The sequence below is a fragment of the Oncorhynchus keta genome, chromosome 6 (genome assembly GCF_023373465.1).
Source record: "Oncorhynchus keta strain PuntledgeMale-10-30-2019 chromosome 6, Oket_V2, whole genome shotgun sequence".
NCBI lineage: Eukaryota > Metazoa > Chordata > Actinopteri > Salmoniformes > Salmonidae > Oncorhynchus > Oncorhynchus keta.
Window position 1 is genome coordinate 36,362,566 of NC_068426.1, and position 18,535 is coordinate 36,381,100.

Consider the following 18,535-nt stretch of genomic DNA (forward strand, 5'->3'; position numbering starts at 1 on the left):
ACTGCCATATTAAAGTTTCCCGATGCAGATATGGTCAGACCAAGGTAGGTGTGATTTTTAGTGTGTTCAATTATGGTGTTGTTCAGGGTGAATTTATATTTGTCCATCTGACATGTTTTTGGGGGGAAAATCATGATTTGCGTTTTTTGTAAATTTACTGCCAGGGCCCAATTATGGAAATATTGCTCTAGAATATTAAGGTTCTGTTGAAGACCTTCTTTGGTTGGTGATAGAAGTACCATCAGCATATAGCAGGTATTTCACCTCTGTCAAATAGTGTGAGTCCTGGCGCTGGAGAATGGTCCAACATGTCTGCTAATTCTTTGATATAAATGTTGAACAGATTTGGACTCAAACTGCAGCCTTGGCTCACACCTTGACGTTGTGAAAATAATTCTGTTCTTTGGTTTTTGATTTTTATTGCACACACATTTTATTAAGTCATACACCTTACCACCAAGCCCACTTTGGAGAATTTTGTGGAATAACCCTTCCTGACAAATATAATCAAATGCTTTTTTAAAGTCGATAAAGCAAGCAAAAATGTTGCCCTGTTTTTGTTTTTGGTGGACGTGTTTATTAATTCGTGTGGTCAGTAGTGCGATGGTTAGGGAGATTTGATGTTTACTTAATAAATTTTTTTCTTGAAGAAAGGTTTGAATTCTTGAATTCAAAATGCTACAGAAAACCTTTCCCAAGTTGCTTTTTACGCAAATTCTCCTGTAATTATTGGGGTCTGATTTGTCTCCACTTTTGTGGATCGGGGAGATGAGCCCCTGGTTACAGCCAGAAGTTAAAACCATGTTGAACAATTTAAGCACAGCATTTTGCAACTCAGGTGTGCTCTTTTTCAGCATTTCATTTCTGATGTTATCTAGACCACAAGCCTTATTTGATTTTATAGATTTGAGCTTTTCATTTAGTTTTTGTTTGGTTATTGGGTAATCTAATGGAATTTGGTTGTTTTTAATGACTGATTCAAGGAAGTTAAATTTTTCTTTAATATCTAATTGGTTCTGTTGTAAGTCTTTTCGTGGGATGTTTTTGTATAGATTATCAAAATAAGTTTTCCAAATCTTGTATGGCTAATTCTTGTGGCTTTGTTGTGTTTAAATGGTTCCACATGTCCAAGAACTGATTTTGGTCAATTTACGTTTTCAATTTCATCGTGTCTTGTTGGTATAATTAAATTTCTTGCGTTTCAGTATATGTTCATACTGTTTCATAGTATTCATATCGTAGCTCTGGGTTGTTTTGCTGCTTATGTTTTTCATTTGACATTTGTCTTAGGTGTTTTCTAATTGTTTTACATTCATTATCAAACCATTTTTCAGAAACCTTTTGTTTGTCTGATGTTTCATTCTGTCTCGTTTTGATTCCCTAACATTCTCTCTCTCTGATTCTGTTACATTCTCTCTCTCGCTCTCTCAATATCATTTTCAGTCACTGGCAGCGGCTCCACATATATTATCGCCTTTTTAGATACAATGAATGGCTCCACCTTGTGCTTTGATTTGAACAGACTTATGTGAAGAGCCAAGACAAGCAGTTTGCAGCCGGTACCATCCAGGCCATCGGCAGGTGTGCCACCAACATCTCTGAGGTGACAGACACCTGCCTCCAAGGACTGGTGCTGCTGCTCTCCAACCGAGACGGTACGGAACCACTGACCGATTGATTGATCGATCGACTGATTGGTTCTCTTTGTCCAGAGAATCAGTCGATCGGTTGTCTTTGTCCAGCTCCAGTTCATAGTTGGATATATGTGTCAAACCCTCTCTTTTGTATATATTGTTTTAACCTCTTAGCTGCGAAGTCTCCAGTTTGAGGCACTTGCGTGGTTCTGGTAGTATTTGTTCAAAATGGATATGTGGCCACCATAGCTTGAAGTGGCTTGCATTGAGCGGTAGCCCTGATTCTCATGGACAGAGGATTATGTCTCTTCTGTCTGTGTGAAGCAAGGTGGTGACCTCTGACAACACTGTCCAACACCTGGCTGAATCCTTCTTCACAGCCACTAACACTGCATGTGCCTGGAATCCTTACACCCTAACGCAGCAGGAGAGATTGGTTTTGTAGCTGTAGCTTTTTTTTTTTTGTCAGGGACAAGATTAATATGAGATGAAAGGTGAGTCCCTAACGAGTTTAGGAAGCTAAGCGAGAGCTCTGGGAGACGCGATGGGGGCAGATGTTTTGCACGTTTTCTCTAACACAATATACAAACATGTATTTTACAGTTATAAGGAAGGTGAAATCTTATAGTTAGTCATTTTATAAATTGATTATACTATATATAGTAAATGTAATTTCACGCCTTTTTCATACTTTTGTTGAATAGGCAATACATCATATACAATATTTATTATGTTTGTACTGTGTACTTCAGCTTGTGTCCTCAAGTGACTACACCTCAGCAATTTATTTTAAAAATTACCAGAAAGGTGAGATTTTTAACCTTGGAGTGTGCAGCAACAATCCCCCAAAAAGTAATGATTTATCATGAGGGCCACAAACAATAGCTAGTAACTGTTTATGGCCCTTCTCATGATAAATACTAACTTTTGGGGGATTTCGTATATATTACATTTAGTTCCATTTTGAAATGGAAATGTATCGTCTCCTCACAGAGACGGTGGTGGCTGAGAGCGTGGTGGTCATCAAGAAGCTTCTCCAGACCCAGCCCACCCAGCACAGTGACATCATCAAACACATGGCCAAGCTCTTCGACAACATCGCTGTAAGTCTACCATGACCTCAGTGCGTCTGTGTACTTGCTCTTGCGCCCGAGCGAGTCGGGACTCAAAATGCCCCCCCCAACTAACCCCTCTTGTGTGTCAAGGTGCCGATGGCACGGGCCAGCATCCTGTGGCTGATGGGGGAGTACTGTGAGAGGGTCCCTCAGATCGCCCCCGACGTCCTCCGCAAGATGGCCAAGAGCTTCACCTCCGAGGAGGACATCGTCAAGCTGCAGACTGTCAACCTGGCTGCCAAACTCTACCTCACCAACTCCAAACAGGTACGTTAGCCTACGCTAACAGTAGGTACACCGAACAGTCGAGTCGGCAGTACACGTCGCAGCGTTATTCTGCCCTAACATAATTCATCTTATTCAACTGTTATTGTCATGGAAGTAAATAACGTCATTAGCCTTCAGTTTCTTGTTATTTGGCTCCCGCAATTGAATTCTCCCCACTTCCTTCAGTGCTTTAACGTTGCACGTCGTGCCATTGCCTTGCCTCTGTTTGGTAACTACAGATCCGTTCTATCGGATGCAGAGCATTATGGCGGCCAGGCTGGGTTTATGACCACACTGCAGATGCTGCCACTTCAAATGAGCACGTTATTAGAAGAGAGTGGGATGGTGAGAGGGCTGGGAGGGAAGAGAGTGGGATGGTGAGAGGGCTGGGAGGGAAGAGAGTGGGATGCTGGGAGGGAAGAGAGTGGGATGCTGGGAGGGAAGAGTGGGATGCTGGGAGGGAAGAGAGTGGGGTGGTGGGAGGGCTGGGAGGGAAGAGAGTGGGATGCTGGGAGGGAAGAGAGTGGGATGGTGAGAGGGCTGGGAGGGAAGAGAGTGGGATGCTGGGAGGGAAGAGAGTGGGATGCTGGGAGGGAAGAGAGTGGGATGCTGGGAGGGAAGAGAGTGGGATGGTGAGATTCGAGGCGGACGGAGAGGGAAGAGGTTAAGGGGGGTGAAGAAATAGAGGGAGGTGTGAGAGTGGTATAATGTCGACCTTCTGGTGTCGTAACTCTTGGTTTTTATACCTCCCTGAATAATATATGTTAAAGGCAAGTGCTCCCCATCTCGGACCATAAACCCACCTGGCACAGAGAGAGGTTGTCACTCAGGGGGAGCAGACTGGAGGAGACCAGTGTGTTTGTATGATGAAAATGTAGTAGGAAGCACCATACAGATTCATGAGCTTACCTTAATGGAGCTTACCTTAATGGAGCTTACCTTAATGGAGCTTACCTTAATGGAGCTATGTGCTTCTTTTTTTTAATGTTGGATTGGCGGCGTTGTCTCTCCCAACATCCAGACCAAGTTGTTGACCCAGTACATTTTGAACCTGGGGAAATATGACCAGAACTATGACATCAGAGACCGCACGCGCTTCATCCGCCAGCTCATCGTGCCCAATGAGAAGAGCGGCGCACTCGGCAAATACGCCCGCCGCATCCTGCTGGCGCCCAAGCCGGCGCCCGTCCTCGAGTCCACATACAAAGGTACCTTTGGAAGTAGTGCACTAAATAGGGGATAGGGTGCCCTTTAGGTTGTCACTCAGGGGGAGCAGACTGGAGGAGACCAGTGTGTTTGTATGATGAAAATGTAGTAGGAAGCACCATACAGATTCATGAGCTTACCTTAATGGAGCTTACCTTAATGGAGCTATGTACCTTTTTTTAATGTTGGAGACACACGGGTGTTTTTAATATGCTGGTGTGAGTCTGTGAATGGCAGAGTGTCCAGGCCCTCATCCGCCAGCTCTGCCCTCTCTCTCTCTCTCTCTCTCTCTCTCTCTCTCTCTCTCTCTCTCTCTCTCTCTCTCTCTCTCTCTCTCTCTCTCTCTCTGGCAGAGTGTCCCCTCTCTCTCTCTCCCCCTCTCTCTCTCTCCCTCTCCCTCTCTCCCCTCTCGGCTCTCTCTCTCGGCTCTCTCTCCCTCTCTCTCTCTCGGCTCTGATGAGATGGGTGAATTATTACCTGGCTAATGATAACCTTTGAGATGCAGATAACACACACACACACAGTTAACTTGAATCCAGATGAGTGAAAGACAGAAGCAGCCTCCGAAACATTATTATTCTGCAGTGGTCTCTGCATCTACTAGATGTTTATGGAAAACGTTACCACTCCTGTCATTCTTAATATTCACCCTTTTAACTCTTGATTTCTTTTCTCCCTCTCTGTTTCGTTAGAGAAGGCCGACCTCCCCAGGCACTTTGACTGATTACACCTCCTATATTGACCATTAGGGAGGGAGAATCGTTTTACTCTTGTGCGTGTGGGCTCCTGGACCCTTTATTAAACAGCAGTGTGTGTATGTGTGTGTGTGTATACAGTGACATTTCAGAGTGTTTAATGCCAATTACTCTCTGTCCTGCTGATTGAGAGAGCACTGCTGTGACATTGAGACCCCTGCCTCTTTCTCTACCCCTTTCTCGTCCTCCAATGTTACTCATTATGTTTCTCGTCCCTCTTTTCTCCCCTCCTCCAACCCCACCCCCACCATTTCCCCTTCGTCCTCTCACCCCCCCTCTCTCCTCCAATGTTACTCATTATGTTTCTCCTCTGACATATTCCCTTCTCTTTGTCTACCCTTTTTCCTTTACCTCCTCCCTCTCTCTCCGTCTTCTCCTCTCTCTCTCTGTCAGACCGTGATCGTTACCAGTTGGGAACGCTGTCCCACACCATCAACACCAAAGCCAGCGGCTACCTCGAGCTCTCTGATTGGCCTGCCGTGGCTCCTGACCAATCCGTGAGGAACGTGGAGGTGATTGAGCCGGTAAGGATCCATCTTTACTTCTACTACCCGTTCCCGCTCATCACCCAGGCCCTACACCAAGGGTGGCCGTGGTCAATTCAGACATCTTAATGCAGCCCCGTGTTGATACACTATGAACACAAGCGTATGTGGACACTCCTTCAAATTAGTGGATTCTGCAATTTCAGCCACACCTATTGCTGACAGGTGTATACAATTGAGCACAGAGCCATGGGAGCTCCATAGACAAACATTGGCAATAGAATGGCCTTACCGAAGAGCTCAGTGACTTTCAACGTGGCACTGTCATAGGATGGTACCTTTCCAACAGTTGGTCAAATTTCTGCCCTGCTAGAGCTGCCCCGGTCAACTGTAAGTGCTGTTATTGTGAAGTGTAAACATCTAGGAACAACGGCTCAGCCGCGAATTGTTAGGCCACACAAACTCACAGAACGGGACCATCAAGTGCTGAAGTGAGTTCAAAACTGCCTCCGGAAGCCACCTCATCAAATAACTGTTCGTTGGGAGCTTCATGAAATGGACTTCCATGGCCGAGCAGCCGCACACAAGCCTAAGCTTACCGTGCACAATGCCAAGCGTCGACTGGAGTGGTATAAAGCTCACCGCCATTGGACTCTGGAGCAGTGGAATGGCGTTCTCTGGAGTGATGAATCACGCTTCACCATCTGGCAGTCTGACGGACTAATCTGAGTTTGGCGGGAGCCAGGAGAACGCTACCTGCCCCAATGCATAGTGCCAACTGTAAAGTTTGGTGGATGAGGAATATTGGTTTACGGCTGTTTTTCATGGTTCGGGCTAGGCCCCTTAGTTCCAGTGAAGGTAAATCTTAATGCAACAGCATACAATGACATTCTAGACGATTCTGTGCTTCCAACTATGTGGCAACAGTTTGAAGGCCCTTTCCTGTTTCAGCATGACAATGACCTATCCCAACATCAGTGCCCGACCTCACTAATGCCCGACCTCACTAATGCTCTTGTGGCTGAATGAAAGCAAGTCCCCGCAGCAACGTTCCAACATCTAGTGGAAAGCCTTCTCAGAAGAGTGGAGGCTGTTATAACAGCAAAGGGTGGACCAACTCTATATTAATGCCCATGATTTTGGAATGAGATGATGAGCAGGTGTCCACGTACAACACCAGTCAAAGCTTGCCCACCTACTCATTCCAGAGGTCTAATTTATTTTTACTATTTTCTACATTGTAGCGTAATATTGAAGACAAACTATGGAATCATGTACTAACCAAAAAAGCGTTAAACAAATCAAAAATATTTTAGATTCTTCAAAGTAGCCACCCTTTCCTTGACAGCTTTGCACACTCTTGGCATTCTATCAACCAGCTTCATGAGAAATGCTTTCTTGTAGGAGTTCCCACATATGCTGAGCACTTGTTGGCTGCTTTTCCTTCACTCTGCGGTCCAACTCATTCCAAACCATCTCAATTGAGTTGAGATCAGGTGATTGTGGAGGCCAGGTCATCTGACGCAGCACTCCATCACTCGCCTTGGTCAAATAGCCCTTACACAGCCTGGAGGTGTGTTTTGGGTCATATTGTCCTGTTGAAAAACAAATGATAGTTGCACTAAGTGCAAACCAGATGGGATGGTGTATCTCTGCAGAATGTTGTGGTAGCCATGCTGGTTAAGTGTGGCTTGAATTCTAAATAAATCACTGACTGTGTTACCGGCAAAGCACCCCCACACCATCACATCTCCTCCATGCTTCACGGTGGAAACCACACATGCGGAAATAATCCATTCACCTACTCTCTGTTCATGAAATTTTCCGAAGTGACTGACTTTCATGTCATAAAGTAGTGATGGACTGTTGTTTCTCTTTGCTTATTTGAGCTGTTCTTGCCATAATATGGACTTGGTCTTTTACCAAATAGAGCTATTGTCTGTCTGTATACCACCCCTACCTTGTGTTGTGACAACTGATTGGCTCAAAAGAAAGAAATTCCACAAATGTACTTTTAACAAGGTGCTCCTGGTTGACAGAATGCCAAGAGCGTGCAAAGCTGTCATCAAGGCTAAGGGTGGCTACTTTGAAGAATCTCAAATATAAAATATATTTTCATTTGTTTAACATGTTTTTGGCTACTACATGATTCCAGATGTGTTATTTCATAGTTTTCATGTCTTCACTGTTATTATACAATGCAGAAAATATAGAAAACCCCTTGAATGAGTAGATTTGTCCAAACCTTTTGACTGCTACTGTACTTTTTGTTTCAATCTTTCCTTACTTCCTCTTACTGTACCTCCCTTCCTCTGACCTCACTTCCTAATCCGTTGCCAGGTGAAGGAGTGGGCTCCGTCGCCAGGGAAGACTGGAAAGTCCAAGCTGTCCAAGTCATCAGATGATAAGTTCTACTCTGACTCTGGAGAGGAGAAGGGCTCAGGGAGCAGTAGCAGTGATGACAGCAGCAGCAGTAGTGAAGGTCTGTTTGACCATGTGTGTACCATAAAGTATAATGTTATTTTGTTGAGGGCTTGCAATGCCAGTCAAGGTTGTATTCATAATCGTACGAGATGAACGTGTGTGTGTGTGTGTGTGTGTGTGTGTGTGTTAGAGTCAAGCAGTGAGGCGGAGAGCGATGAGGAAAAGAGCAGTGAAGAGTCCGACAAGTCCTCCAGCCAATCAGAGAAGAGTTCCAGTGAGTCTGACTCTGAACAGAAGAAAACGACTAAGAAACCACCACAGAAGAAGACAGTCAAACCAACGGCCAAAGACAGGTACTATAATGAATTATTCAACACGTATAGTTGCGGTTAAGTATGTTGGCACCCTTGTACGATTCACTATTTTAGTGCTGAGGGGCTGGTGCTTTCTGAAGTCGGCTCAGTCTTTGAACAATCGTCACGGTTTTTGATTTGTGTTTCGATTCATATATTTTTTTGCAATAAATGCATTAAGTCAGTTGAATTCTGTAACGACACAGAAAACTATTAATATTAATAAAAGCCCATTGCTGCTTATCGCTTTTTTTTTTTCTTCACATGACTTTAATAAAATAGTTTAGTTGGCTATGTTAAATAGCTGTTTTAGTATGATGGTGACTTTTAGTAGCAGTTTCATTAATAAAAGTAATGACTTCTCATCCTTTATCACATGACTTTAATAAAATATTTCAGTTGTGTAATATTACATTTATTTTCGTATGATGACTTTGGTAATTCATGCCGAGTCATCACACCTCTGCTCAGGCAGTAGCAGCCACCATCTATTGCTCTGCTCCCCAATGAGTCATCCTAGTTAGGCTCGCTGGCTGGTGGACGAAATCACTATTTTAGTAGTTCTTCAAAGTACATAAAGCATACCTTCAAACCTGTTTGTAAATCCAGCTATCAGTCAATTCGGTGTATTATTGGCTGGAGATGGGGCTACCTCACGAAGCAACTGTTTCCATTTCTGTCCCACTCCCCCATGTCACGCTCTTCTCTCTTTCTCGTGTGTCTGTGAAGAAGGCTACGTAATGGCCATTGTAGTTAACCACGTTTTTCTGCGGTAAACTTTGTTTAAAAACTACCGACTTCCTACTAAGTCCAACAACCGTGCTTTGAGCTCACAGAAAATACCAGAACTAAATGGAATTAGAATCATTGAACAGGCGTTGGCCTATTTTATTTTGTTTATTTTTATTTTATTATTATTTTTACCGGAAATAAAACGACATTTCAGCTAATCGCGCAGCACTATGTTTATTCAAAATGTTGAAATTCAAACTTTTGGTTTCCATGTGTTTTTGTTTGATTTACAGCTGCACAGGACCAAGAAATTCAAATGAATTTGGTTGGAGGCAAGTGATTTTCGTTTACTGTGTAATTCGTCTCCCCTGTGGTAAATAGCCGTTCAACTAGTTTTGAAAAGAGGAACTTTCTGCTTTATTGTGCTCCATTGTGAAGGGCTCTCATAACGGCAGTGCAGCTGTGGATTGGTCATTTAGCTTCCTGTTGGTAGCAATGAATGAGATCTGAGACGTAACTGTTGAACACAGACACACACTGGCAATTTTTGTCCCTGACACGTTCTATTTCATTCTCTCACACAATGCTCTCTCACACGTGTACACACACACACACACACACACACCCTACCTGCTCGCGCTATGTGACAGGCCGGCAGCTGACCCTGTTCCCTCCATTAGAGGGTGTAATTAGACCAGCTCACCCCAGTGCTTCCACACACGCACGCACCCACACATGCTATACCCACTATCCCACACACACTATCTCGCTCTCAAACACACACACACACACACACAGTAATTATCCCAGCTCACCCCAGTGCTTCCACAACAAACACAGCATAATGCCCTCATTACGGCCCAGTCATTCCAGGCAGGGCTTAATCAGGCCCGCTCTGATTTATATCGCTTTTTCCTGTTCGCAACAAATGAAATCTGTAGGCCAAATTAATACTGGCTTCTCATCATCGGCCAAGTTAAAAAGCCAGTTACCGTCACAATTCTGCTCGTTAATTTAACAACTGAAAATCCCAGGCAGCCCGAGTAAACACTCATTATCAGGACAAATTGGAGAGAGAGAGAGATGGAAAGAGAGAGAGCGAGGGAGGAGGATGAAAAAAGTTTCAACGAAAGCGATATTAAATTAAGTGGGCAAACCAAAACAGATTGATCTTGGTTGTTCTGACAGAGTTTTAGCATGAGCTCCAGCAGACTGCAGTACGTGGTGGGGGGTGGAAAGGGTTTTGGGTTAGAGTGCCTTTAATGGGTAGATGTATAACACGTTCCCCTTCTTATAATGAAACTTTTCATGTTTTTTTATATCGGGAAAAACCCTAGTTAATGTTATATTTCAATCTGTGTCAGTCGGAACCCGCGGTAGGGGAAACGGCGCCACCGTCTGCCCCAGGGCCGTTATGTTTTTGTTTTTGTTGACGAAGTGGAGGTGAGGAGCATCGCACAACGTGATCTCCACATGTCTTTTCAGTACATATTCTTCTGTTTGATCACATGTGCAATGACGTCGGAGGGGGGGAAAAAAGCCCGTGTTCATTGTTCGCCGTAACTTGTTTGTTATATAGCCAACGGTAGTGGCAGTTTCACCGCTAAAGATTCCATATTACCATTTGTTTTCCTCCCACGGAATAACCCTTCAAGATGCACTCCCATCATCTCACAGGTACATATAGAAGACACTCGTGGAGTTTTGGATGACGGTTATTGTCCAGCCAATTACTTTTGGCTGCAACTCCTGGCTACATGTGCTGCCCATAGAAAGTCAATGATTTAATAATGGTTTAATGGCATAACGGGTGGACTGGCGGCCATTGCCAGTGTAGTAAAAAGGGGACCACAAAAACCCGTGAACCCAGACAGATGGTGTGATGGGTCTGCAGCAAGAAAGATGTTGCATAAAGTTCACTTCAGCGTACTCCGTTGCAAGTGTACCCATAGGCTAAGTTGAAGATGACAAATGATGTGTTTTCCACCTAGCCCATAGGAGCACAGCAGGAAGTAAAAGCAGGAAGTGCACCCATCAATCTGTGCTTTTAAAAAATATATATAAATTATATAAATGAACAATTATTTAAAGTAAAGTAATGTAATGGGTACATTTTCTCCAAAGACCAGATGCTTTTCAACTTTCTATCTCCTTGCTTATTTTACTGTCAAGATAGAGCGCCATATGTTAGTCTAGAGATACCTTCGGCCTTGGTTATTAGGACTCTACCTTTTAAAGATAGTCCCTCTGTAGCCATTGATTTAGCTTCTTCTGTTAAATTGTTTTTAATAAGATGGTTAGAATTGAGTAAGCCTCTAGACTTCTTCTGATCCTTTGTAATGGTTATGCCTAAATATGTAAGTTCTTCTTTTACTGGAATACCATAATATGAAGGTGTCACACCATCTTTGACAGCCATGAGTTCACATTTCTTAATGTTAAGATATAGACCAGACGCTTTGGAAAAGGATTGTATCACATTGATCGATATGGGAATTTGGTTAGCGTCTTTCAGAAAAAGTGTAGTATCGTCAGTCAGCTGGCTTATAATAATTTCTTTACCAACTATGGAAATACCTTGTACAGGACTATTATTTAAAGAATTTGCAAGAAGTTGGGTGATTTCATAAAAACAGGTACGGAGAGATAGGACAACCTTGCCTAATTCCTCTCTTTAACTCAAATCTAGGTGAAGTGCCATATTTCAATTTGATAGAGCTGTTACCATTTGCAAAGAGTCTTAATAGCCTTGCAGAAAAAATCCCCAAAGCCAAGTCTCGCATGGGAGTGGAAGAGAAACTGATGCTCTACTGTGTCAAATGCTTTATAAAAATCTAAAAATAATATGAAGGTATCCTCAGTTATTAGGTCTGAGTAGTCAAGTATGTCTAATACTAGTCTGACATTGTTAAAAAGATGTCTGTTCTTCATAAAGCCAGACTGTTTCATCAATGATTGCATCCAGGACTTCTTAAATTATTTTTGCAAGTAGTAAGTAAGTAATATCTTAGTCATTATTAAGAAGACAAATTGGACGCCAGTTATATTGTATAAAAATACTTTTTTGTTTTTAGATGAGCAGCACTTCTTTTTTTAGGCATCAGTGTTATTAACCCCTGACTCACTGTAGGAGGGAGAACATTGTTTTTAATACTCTCTAAAAAAAAAAGACTTCAAATAGGAAGGGAGCTACTTGTTCAGAAAATAATTTGTAAAATTCTGATGTAATTCCATCAACACCTGGTGATTTATTGTTCTTTAGATGTTTGATAGACTCTATAATCTCTTCAACTTTGATGGGTTCATCACACTGTTTAGATTCTATATCACTGATAGAGTGAACATTATTCAGTGAGTTAAAAAACATATCTGTGGATTCCTGACAGTACAAAAGAAATAGGATGAATTCTGTTCTCCCTCCTCAATCCATTTTTAATAAATAATTATAATAAAGACCCCTTCTGCTTTTAATCTATATATATTATCCAGTTTATTTTGTAACTCAATTAGTTCCATCTTCTCCTCCCCCAAGAGGTCGGCTGGGGACCTCTGAGAAAGGGAAGTTATCTTAATGATCACCTTTTCCTCCTCAGCTCTTCTGGTCTTAGCAAGAATACTACCATATTTTCTGAGGTATTTGGACACCTCAAATTTAAAGAGCTCCCAGTTCTTGCAATAAGATTTTTTCACAAGCCCTTTCCCAAAAGTGTGAGAGCAGATCTTTAACCTCAAATTGAACTATATCATTATTTAATAATGAGCTATTTATGCTCTACCAAGGTTAGGATCAGGGGTAAATATTTTGATATCAATAGTACAAATATTTGTAGTAACACACTCACTGTCAATACATTTGGATATAAGCTGAAAATTCCCATCAATCTGTGCTGTGATTTGTTGATTCAACTCCTCTGACGAAACGAAACCGCGACATTCCGTTGCACGAGCCACATCCGTTAACTGTAATTCAAATGAAAATGTTAGATGGAAATGATTGCCTCACACTACCAGGCAGCCATTGCGAGTTTACCAGTCAACTTGCCAGGGTTAAGGGGTACCAAGCCAGTTTTACTCATTCTATTTCTGTGTGATGTTGCTGCGGTAAAAGGAGGGGGGGCGTTGCCTAGGCAACCGACGACTTGGAGCAAACAACACCTCGCTGGTTTCAGCTCGGAGCAACAAGTTGTTATAACAGTCAGCCACACGAATGTCCATCCCGACGTCCCACAACAACATTTACATTTACATTTAAGTCATTTAGCAGACGCTCTTATCCAGAGCGACTTACAAATTGGTGCATACACCTTATGACAACCAGTGGAACAGCCACTTGCATCTAAATCTTGTTGGAAGGGGGGTGAGAAGGATTACTTACCCTTACTTACCCTATCCTAGGTATTCCTTGAAGAGGTGGGGTTTCAGGTGTCTCCGGAAGGTGGTGATTGACTCCGCTGTCCTGGCGTCGTGAGGAGTTTGTTCCACCATTGGGGGCCAGAGCAGCGAACAGTTTTGACTGGGCTGAGCGGGAACTGTACTTCCTCAGTGGTAGGGAGGCGAGCAGGCCAGAGGTGGATGAACGCAGTGCCCTTGTTTGGGTGTAGGGCCTGATCAGAGCCTGGAGGTACTGAGGTGCCGTTCCCCTCACAGCTCCGTAGGCGAGCACCATGGTCTTGTAGCGGATGCGAGCTTCAACTGGAAGCCAGTGGAGAGAGCGGAGGAGCGGGGTGACGTGAGAGAACTTGGGAAGGTTGAACACCAGACGGGCTGCGGCGTTCTGGATGAGTTGTAGGGGTTTAATGGCACAGGCAGGGAGCCCAGCCAACAACAACAACAACAAAAAGACGAAATCACAACGGTGATTTTATTTCCATGACTGTCTTCAGCCATAACCGTCGGTTATACAGTAATTGTACCAGCCCCCAGTTGTATTGTGATTAGGCAGTTGTAGCTCTCTGACGCCCTTTCGTGTTATTTCTCCCCCGTGTCAGTGATTCGGACGAGAACGGGAACGTTGCCACAGAAACCAGCAGTTCGTCTGCAGAAGAGACCTCGTCTGGGTCCGACGCAGACTCCCACTCAGGCACCGAGCACAAGAAGAAAACCAAGTCTAAAGCCAAACTCAAGGTGAGACATCCAACCGTGAGGGCAACCGCTTGCTTGGGGGCTTCAGTTTTAGCATGGTTAACACCTCCAGAAATAACCCCTGGTGGGGGTTTTCCTTTATCTGCAGCGGATTTGAATTGAGGCCATGGTCATGAGTAGATGAAACTCTGTTGACTTGTGTCCAATCTGAGCTCTTCTCCACACTGTAAATAAGAGTGTTTGAACCGGCCTTCTGTTTTGTCATAGTACAACGCTGTATAATGTGTTAGCGTGAACCGTGGGAGAATCTCAATTGAATACTCCCTCGCGTCCTCTCTCCTCACCACCTTCTCTCATCCCATTGGAGGAGAAGGTCAGATGGGAGGGACTTATTTTTGAGAAGGTGGTGAGGAGAGGACGCGAGGGAGTATGCAATTGACATTCTCCCACGGTCTTTCTCTGAGCTGGCGGAGGCCGAGAAATCAGATTCTACACAGTGGAATAGAATTTGGTCTGCTTCTTTGCAGTGTCGTCTTCCCCATCTACCCCCTGTCTTTTCCTTCACTCATCCTTCCTTCTCTGACCCTCCCTCTTTCGTTCTCTGCTATGAAATTCTAATTTTGCATCCTTTGCTTCTGTGACCTGTGTGTCCATCATTTCTTTCACCTCGCTCACTCCGCCTGCAGACAAGGGTTCCTTCTCTATTACACCGCCACCAAGCATCAATCAGAGACGATCTGATAAGATACGCCCTCGAACTTCATTGTTTGTTTTCACTATTACACCTCTCTCTCTCTCTCTCTCTCTGTCCGTTAGTGGATCCCGCAGTAAGCAGAGTAGAATTTTACGGTTCTTTTATAAGATGTGAACAGGGCTGTGGTTGGTTAGGAGGGCATGGAGAGCGAGAGAGGGCCGTAAAAGCGCTCGTATGTTTAATAGCGTTTTTAATGTTGTCCGTTTTGTAGTGTAGATCTGGCGACGCACATCCTAATATTCCGAGTCGCCGTTTGACAAGCCTGGCCTGGTGGTTGGAGGTAGAGTCACTAGAGTGCATCAAGTTGTGACGGGACGCACCTCATGGCTGGCCTATGCAGATCAGAGACACGCTTCAGATGTACTGTGTGTTTGTGTGTGTGCACAGCAGCCTGAGAAATAGAATTGATCTCAAATTGAATTTTATGTACATAGCAGATATGTTTAGAAATGTCATGTTACATTGCATAGACTCTGTCAGTCAAATTTAGGTAGTGTAGACTACACCCCCCCCCCCCTTAAACAATACATACAGTGGTGACTTCCAATATTCTGCTTGTCATCTTATCTCTCCTCCACTTGTTCCTCTATCTCTTTCGTCTACTTCCAATATTCTGCTTGTCATCTTATCTCTCCTCCACTTGTTCCTCTATCTCTTTCGTCTATATCCTTCATTCGTCGTGCCGTTCATGTTGAAACATGTATCTAAAAAGGGGGGAAACTGTGTATATGTTCTGCTATACCGTTCTGCACTCTGCCAAGTGTGTTTGACTATAAATGTATTTCCCAATCCGACTGAGACCGAAGGGTCGCACATCTTTGAACGAGTATTTATTTTTGTTACCCAGCACCTGTTCCGAGCCGGTGGACATCTGTATATGCTCTAGAGACAGTTTTTGTTTCTCACGGTAGGTTTCTGGTTCCCCCTAGATGGAGGTGAAGTCAACGAAGGAGGTGTCCCTGTTGGATTTGGACGACTGTACGTTTTCTGTCTGCGCTACAGCAACGTAACTGTGAAAAATACATCCAACTGTAGTCATCACAATATTTCCAGTGGGAATTAATCCTATTTCTGCCGTAAATGGCATTATATATATATATATATATATAATTCAATTCAGCAGACACTTTTATCCTAAGTGACAGTAATGTGCGCATACATTTTACTTAAGGCTGGTCTCTTTGTCCTGTAGTCACTCCTACACCAGTGACCCGGCCCAAGACGTCTGTCCTCTCCCCCAGCCTGCTCGGAGACCTGGAAGGCCTGTCTCTCTCCAACAACTCCTCCACCATACAGGTGTGTGTGTGTACTGTCTGTGTTGGTTTGTCTATCCCTCCCTCTGTGTGTAAGTCCACTGGGTCCTGTGTGTCTGGTTGACAGAGCTTAGAGAGAGCATTCAGTAGTGTGTCTCCTGAATGAGTCTAGTCTCTCCGGGGGCTGAGATATCTCCTGAGGTTGGCTGACTCTTTTTCTTCTTCTCCTCCCTGAGCATATTTAGTACTCCTCTCCTCCTCCCTATCCCTCCCTCTCATCCAGGTGCAGTGAACGTGCACTGCTCCGATGCCAAACTCCGTCCATCCGTCTCTCTTTCCACCTCTCTGTCGCTCTTTCCCTGTCGTCCCTGCACAGCGTGTCTGTGCGTGACGCTTGACCTTTCTCCCCAGTGTAACAACTCTGTCTGTCTTTTGGTTTGAGATTTATGTGCGCGCGTTGGCCTCGCGCTAGTTTAGCTGAGGACCGTGCGTGACCAACCAGTCGGCAAATCCATTAGAGAGCCGATATGTCCCCATAACGTCGCTGTACGGACCCGTAAAAGTCCCGTTTACTTTCCTTATCTTAGCTACAAAGAAGTTCCCTCATGTAGCCAGTCTTTGTGTCCTTTTTTGAATTGTTCTGTCATCACTCATCTAAGGTGTGTGTGTGTGTGTGTGTGTGTGTGTGTGTGTGTGTGTGTGTGTGTGTGTGTGATTGACAGCCCTTCCGAGGCCTGTCTGTATGCAGAGTAGTGTGTGTACTGAAAGGTGAAAGCCCGGGCAGTAATGGAGAATAGAATTGCAGATTAAACAGGGTGCTGTTTTCACATCAGCGTCTGATTTGAGAGTCAATCCTATGCATACATACATGATGGCCATCAGGATTCATAGACTGGGGGGTAAATAACCTCAAAACCCTCTATTGCTACTTACTTTCAAAAGCGTACGAACAGACACACACACACACACACACACACACACGAGCAGTGTCACCCACCCACTCACTCACTATCTCGCTCTTTCTCACACACTTACCCCGGTGTCTTTTCTATATCTCACCAATCCGCCCGCAGAAACGGTGTGTGTCTCAGCTGAGCGCTTCGGCCCTTTTTTAGAGAATTACTGCCTGGTTATCAAAGATATTTACATTAACCCTGGTCACCGTCTCTGACCCCCCTCTCTCCTCTCTCCCCCCTCTCTCTCTCTCGTCCTCTCTCCTCTCCCCCTCTCTCTCTCTCTCTCGTCCTCTCTCCTCTTCCCCCCTTCTCTCTCGTCCTCTCTCCTCTTCCCCCCTTCTCTCTCGTCCTCTCTCCTCTTCCCCCCTCTCTCTCTCTCTCTCTCGTCCTCTCTCCTCTTCCCCCCCCCCTCTCTCTCTCCTCTTCCCCCCTCTCTCTCGTCCTCTCTCCTCTCCCCCCTCTCTCTCTCTCTCTCGTCCTCTCTCCTCTCCCTCTTTTTCCCTTTGTCTCTCTCCCCTTTCTCTCTGTCATGCTCCCTCTCTCTAATAACATTTTGACATTAGAGGATCTCTCAAATGCCTTTTTAAACCAACCCACCCTGCCACACACCCTCTGTCCGTCCGTGTGTGTGTGTGTGTGTGTGTGAGGGGGGGTTGACTGAGGCTGATAACTTTTCATTCATAATTAGCATTGGGCGAATGGGGCTGCGTTGGGGGGAAATTGAACTGTCAGCAGCAGGGCGCGGGCCGTTTGACCCCATCACACCTGGAGGGGGCCATCATAATTTGTTCATTTGGTGCCCATCAGACGGGCCTCTCCTCCCCCGTCTCCCCTCTCTGACCTCCTCCGGTGTGGGCGCGATGGGTTAAGGTCTAATTATGAATCAGCAGTGGGCCGGGAAAGGCTGGAATATAGCAGCCCTGCCCTCCACACACCCCTACCTGCCACTCTCTCTCTCTAACACACACACACACACACACACACACTGGCGGGGTATAAAGAGGTTTAAATGCCCTGTAGGAAATGGTGCGATATGCAACCGGTTGGTTTTGATGGGATGTGGCTGGGTGAGTGTGTCGGTTGTCTGTCTCTGAATCAAGTACCTGATGTAAAGGCTTCAATTGAACTGGTGTTCTGTGCTGTAACTATCCATGCTGGTTTGAAAGTAACCAGGTGAGTCACTTAAAATAAACAACAATTACAATCAGCCACACGTCCCTTACACCCCTTTCTCTTTCTCTCTCCGTCGCACAATCTCACAACGTGATGAAAATCCTCTTTCGGATACTAACAAGCCGCCAGTGTCACCAAAGCAGAAATGGATTTTCAATACGTCCTCATACATCTCCTAACACTCTTTCTCTTTAAATTGGACATCTGATGCGTCCACGTGCTCGCCATACGCCCGGTTACGGTTAGCCCCTTTTTGAATTTGTCAGCGGGATTTTCAGGTCATTTACCAGAGAGGGTGCTGGGAGGGAGTGAGCGTGTGTGTGTGTGTGTGTATCCGGGCTCTTGA

General features: G+C 44.6%; 1 protein-coding gene across 14 annotated transcripts in view; it reads left to right on the forward strand.

Moving 5' to 3' along the window:
* LOC118385582 (AP-3 complex subunit beta-1-like) overlaps positions 1 to 18,535 on the forward strand; it is a 59,265-nt gene that overhangs the window by 19,829 nt on the left and 20,901 nt on the right. For all 14 annotated transcript variants that reach the window (XM_052521433.1, XM_052521434.1, XM_052521437.1 and 11 more), the window contains exons 13-22: positions 1,523 to 1,655; positions 2,628 to 2,737; positions 2,840 to 3,016; positions 4,038 to 4,224; positions 5,371 to 5,501; positions 7,803 to 7,944; positions 8,077 to 8,239; positions 13,960 to 14,095; positions 15,737 to 15,785; positions 16,000 to 16,103. In XM_052521433.1, the coding sequence (XP_052377393.1) occupies positions 1,523 to 1,655; positions 2,628 to 2,737; positions 2,840 to 3,016; positions 4,038 to 4,224; positions 5,371 to 5,501; positions 7,803 to 7,944; positions 8,077 to 8,239; positions 13,960 to 14,095; positions 15,737 to 15,785; positions 16,000 to 16,103 (1,332 nt within the window). The remainder of the gene's footprint in view (positions 1 to 1,522; positions 1,656 to 2,627; positions 2,738 to 2,839; positions 3,017 to 4,037; positions 4,225 to 5,370; positions 5,502 to 7,802; positions 7,945 to 8,076; positions 8,240 to 13,959; positions 14,096 to 15,736; positions 15,786 to 15,999; positions 16,104 to 18,535) is intronic.